Source organism: Phaethon lepturus, unplaced genomic scaffold (assembly GCF_000687285.1).
Source record: "Phaethon lepturus isolate BGI_N335 unplaced genomic scaffold, ASM68728v1 scaffold20410, whole genome shotgun sequence".
Taxonomy (NCBI): domain Eukaryota; kingdom Metazoa; phylum Chordata; class Aves; order Phaethontiformes; family Phaethontidae; genus Phaethon; species Phaethon lepturus.
In genome coordinates, this window is record NW_010514281.1 from 12,089 (window position 1) to 17,272 (window position 5,184).

Here is a 5,184-nt window from a genome sequence, read left to right on the forward strand (position 1 = left end):
CTTTATTCCATCAAAAAACAGGGGAATTCCCAAGAGGATAAAGGCTCACCCAGAAAAATAGATGCGAGGAAGAGAATGGTAGCAGTTATACTTTTTTTATTTCCTGAACAAAATAAAATCATCTGTCATGTACATCTTTTGTCTGCAACAGACTGTAATTCAGCAGTTAAACACTGATATTGGTTCTATATGCAATGAGAGCACCAGTTTTGTCAGCAAAATGCAGTTTCATACAGAACTCTGAACTAGCAATAAATGAACTAAACCTCAAAAAAAAACCCAACCCAAGAAAGATAACATTTTTCAAGAATAAAACGCTATATATAGTTTTACTAATAACGCATTTAAAATAACTATTTAGTAACAGAACTCCTATCCACCCAAACACAATCTGAAGCCCAAAAGCATCCCAGTGTGAAACTCTATGACACGTTTTTCTAAAATGGCAGAAGCAGCTCTTTCATAATTTCATGCAGTTGTGTTGGTAGTTTCTGAACACTTTTCTGTTTGTCACTTAGACATAGGACCGATGAGTTATTTAGCTTTTTTTTTTCTGGATACTCTTTTACTCTTAGTCTTAACACAGCCATTTTTACAATTTAATCCATGTATGTATAAAAATCACACACCAGTTTTGCAACATGTCTGTAGAGAATTAATTTATACCATAACTGCTGAACTCAGTTTTACACCTTTTAAGCATCTATAGCCACAAAAGGCTTTTGTAACTTATAGTGAATTTTCTCTGTGAATGAGAAGTCACTAGCATGCAAGCCTGTAACCTCTTGTATGTGAATATGCACATACACGGCATTAGAGCACAGGCATCCACACACACGCCTCACATGTGAGCAAGCACAGAGCTCTTCCCCGAGAGTAAGGCCCCAAAAGCAAGGATACTTTACTAACCTGCAGTGGTCTCTGTTTATCACTGCCCTTAGGAGACTTCAGTCCACTTGTCTGTTGCTGTAAAAGCAGCTGCCTTGCTGCCTGGAGTGCCTAAAAGTAAAAAAAAAAAAAAAAAAATTTCCACCAGTTCCTAGAAAGAGATGAGTTACTCATTGCTAATGTTAGGTAAAAGTCCAACTGAACAAATGCAATCTCCTGCTATTTGATTTGTATTTGCTAGATTTCAGACTTCAGTTTGGTTTTTACTTAAAACATTAAAAAAATAATCTGAAAGTACATCTATAGGACTTCACTAGAATTTATGGATGTACATGAAATCCTGCAGGAAATAAAGTTAATTTGTTTAAAGTGCTTGAAGAGGAAAAATCATAAACTGCATCAATAGCCTCATTTCCACAAGGAACTTGTCTTTGAGTGTTCAACTAAAATGCCCACTCCCTTGCAAATTATCATTCAATTTGCATTTTCATATTACAATTTTGAAGCAAAAGCAAGTAGACTTCAAGTGTTACCGGAAGCTGTAATTAAATTTGACAAATCAACATCAGATTATCTTGAAAGTGAATTAATAAGGATATTCATTGAAGATTAAAAACACTTTTTGTACTTACAATTCAAGGAGAAACCTCTCCTTTGACAAAATAAAGTGCAGTTTTAATGCCAAATAAAAATGAGTGGTTTTCATTTGCATTCTTAGGAAAATCAGAGAACAAAGAAATTACTACTCAACCAACCAGATCAGGCTCTGGGATGACAGTATCCCAATCAAAATAGAAAACGTTTTCATTTATTTTATGTTTTCATTCCAACTCAGCAAAATACAGTTAAACATATGAAATGTAAACAAACATTCCACTTACCCAAAGAAGGCTAATCTAAATTATTTTCACCTAAAAAATTATTTTCAAAATGCCAAGTGTTATAAAGTGGTGTATTTATTTTGAGATGAAAAAAGCCCGATTCAGAACATTTCCACTGAAACTACCTGGAGGACTCTCTTTTTTTTTCCCCTTAAAAAAAATCAGTTCAGTAAATACCAGTTACAGCTTTAAAATATATCACACAATTATCTATGTGATTAAAACATACTATAGATGGAATACACTGCAATAAATGCCAGTTGATCAATGTTCCCTAAAATAATAAAGATTCTCAACTGATAAAGAAAGGTACGATTTTGATTAGACTCAAATGAGCTGGTTTTTAAGATAGTTTCTAGTATCCATGACAACAGTTGCTTTGACAAGATGTGCATATGGCATTACACTGCCAGCTGGTGTGAACAATGTTTGAACTACTGCATTGAGATGCTGAGCAAACAGAAAAAGTTGCCACGTCTTAACCCTCAGGGAAGGCAGTCATCCCCTGATCAATTATGAAAAGACAGAGAGAGGGCTGCTACAGTCTGGCTCCAAGCAAGTTTTCTGAGAAGGCAGGCAGACATAGAAAACCAAAGTAAACAAACTGAATGCACTAGCACCATCTCCTAACAACATTGATTCGTCTCCCCATAGAAGGCTCTGGTACAAAGTTTGCAGAGCAGACTTTTAACATTTGGAGACATTCCCACAACAATCCCCGTATTGTTTCATCAAATTCTCAAGTAATTACAGGTCAGCTTTACAAAGACTATACATTCCTCCGAACCTAAGCAACGAGACGCACAGACCTAGCTTCTCTCTGCCAAGAATAAATAAAAGTTAACATATTTCAAAGTGCACTTGAAATATTTTGTTACTGAGGAACCGCTGGATGCCCTGTTTCCTATGTGAATAGCATAATCTCTTCTGCACTCTCAGCTCTTCAGCAGATCCTAAAGGAGAATCCTGCTCTGTCTGAGATCAGAGATAAATATATCTGTTGATTTCAGAGGCACCAGGATTTGGTCCCAACATCTTGCAGTGGTTTAAGCACAAAACATGTATTAAATGCATGAACAGAAAAGATCTACAGCGAATTTATAGTCCTTCCCAAAAAAACGGAAAACATGAATGAAAGCGACAGAATTGTTGCGCTCCTGAATTCATGGGAGACTGTACAGGAAAACCAACCTCACCTCTCGGGATGACATTGCTACAAGAACCAGAGAAGAGATCCAGAGTTAAAGAAGACGGGAAAAACCATAAAGATAATTATTTTTCACTTGTGGTGGCAGCAGAAAATTCATTACACAGCCTTTATCTGGAAAAGAAATTATAATAATATAATGCTGATGTATACTTGCAAATAACTGGAACACTCGGCAAGTTGTTTCAGTGTCTTAATCTTCCTTAGCAGCAAAGTCATCTCATGTCAATACAATAAAACAAGCAAGCAAGCATCTGGTAAAGCCATACATTTACAGTACTTGGAAATTAGAGAATTATAGCATGTTGCAGCTTAGATTTAAGTTAGCCAGTGTAATTTCGAAGTGTGGCTAGCATAATCCCGTGGAATCAGCCTAAGAAAGCATGACTTCCTACCGCTAACTACAAAAAGAGTCACACTTTATGAAAAAGCAAGGCAGCACAACAGGATACGTTTGCATAAAAGGCTCTACTACTTAAACTATTTTGATTCAGATGTGCTGGCTGGGATATCTCTGAAGGAGTAAAGGCTCATCTTTTAATACAGAATGCCTTACAAATGATGACTACCTGAATACTTCAGTGATCTTATTGTGGCAGTTTAGATTATTGTAAACACAGGAGATAGAAGAAGAACAGAAAACAATTTCAAGAGATCAGAGATGATTTAAAACTCATAAGGAGAAATCACTGGCAGCCTTTGTTCTTATAGCAGTTGTCATATGGTACATTTTCCTCCCAGTGCGCTGCTTAACTTTAGATTTTGCTACTCAGTAAACAACCTCCCAGAAACACACTGTTAATTTCAAAGGATTATTACTGACATTATTCATAAGTGAAGATTATGAGACTGTAAGATGTTCAGTTCTACCAATTCATTCGCTGCTATTAAATCCTTGCAAAACAAACTGACAACTTGAAAGTCTTTCAAAATTCATAGTTTAACATGAACACTTCAAGTAAACACCCATCCCACATATCATTTATGAATTTCTGTTAAGTAATTTGAATAATTTGTTGTCTGACGTTCAAAGTAAAAAAACATTTCAGTGAAGACAAACTAACAGATGTTTATAAATCTGGCAGATCAAAATTATGTTGAGTCCTACTTGAAATTAACAGCAGCAAGAAAGGATACTAAGGCAGTCAAATCGTATCCAGTTTCCAATAACATTTGTTTCAAATTTAGTGAGCACTTTTCCTTAATTAAGTTATCTAAATTAGTAAAACTATACAAAAAAGTCAATGTAGACAAAAGCAATAAAAAGAACTGAGGATTAGAAATTATTTTAATAATGCAAATGAAAATCATTATAATGCTTTAAGTAATGGCTGTATAAGCAGGAAATTTGGGCATATGGTTTCCAGAACTCACTGTGTCTTCTAGTAAAATATTTATTGGGAATACTACTTCTTAATATTTACTGTGCAGCTTTGGCATAGCTAAAACGTAAGCAGAACAAAAATGAAATTAATTGCATATAACTCACCCTATTAAAGTTGATAAATTGCGGTAGATTTTGCAATTTGTTGGCAATAATACTGTGAGATACAACTTGCTTTTATTTTGTATTCCAAACCCCTTAAAATTATTTTTAAAGTTTTATCATTTTAATAAACTGAAACCTGCCACTAAAAGATGGTAAACTTATTATTTTGTTTTTTAAAAATAAATATCTGTGTATTTTTAGGAAACAGATGTCACTCATATCTTGCCTTTAAAAACAGGAATGTTTAACCTATCAGCCTGTTGCATTTGAGACGTTAAAATGAAAAATGACATATACGCCCATTAATATCGTCAATGTATAAACAGCACAGCGTGACACATTCTTGAGAGCTGAAGGCTACAAAATCTCTCTGAAACATAAATAACAAAGCACTCAGAAGCATATTTGATGTTGATATTCATCTCTGAGAAAAACACTGCTGCCTGGGCTTCTTATGAAAATAGATGCAGCCCAAATGGATCTCCTGTAATTGGTTTCAGATAGCGAGGTCAAAAGAAATATGATACAAGAAACTATTATGTGGAACAGGCGAAACAAGAATGTTTATACAGGCACTCCCTATTTATACTGACAAGAGGTGTATACTTTGCAGATAACCAGAACCAAAAAAACTTGCCAGAAGACAACCAGATTCTGTTCTTTTTCTAACTCCAAATCCCTATTTTATTTTTTTCAAGTGACTGCACACTCTAACATTC

The 5,184-nt window shown here is 34.8% G+C and overlaps 1 protein-coding gene across 1 annotated transcript in view; it reads right to left on the reverse strand.

Annotated features, from left to right (window-relative positions):
• Positions 1-909: 909 nt before the first annotated feature.
• Positions 910-5,184, reverse strand: part of LOC104625032 (forkhead box protein P2-like) — a gene marked incomplete at its 3' end in the record, with an annotated part of 66,987 nt that continues 62,712 nt past the window's right edge. Inside the window, exon 2 of the mRNA XM_010292558.1 lies at positions 910-999. Within this exon, the coding sequence (XP_010290860.1) occupies positions 910-999 (90 nt within the window). The remainder of the gene's footprint in view (positions 1,000-5,184) is intronic.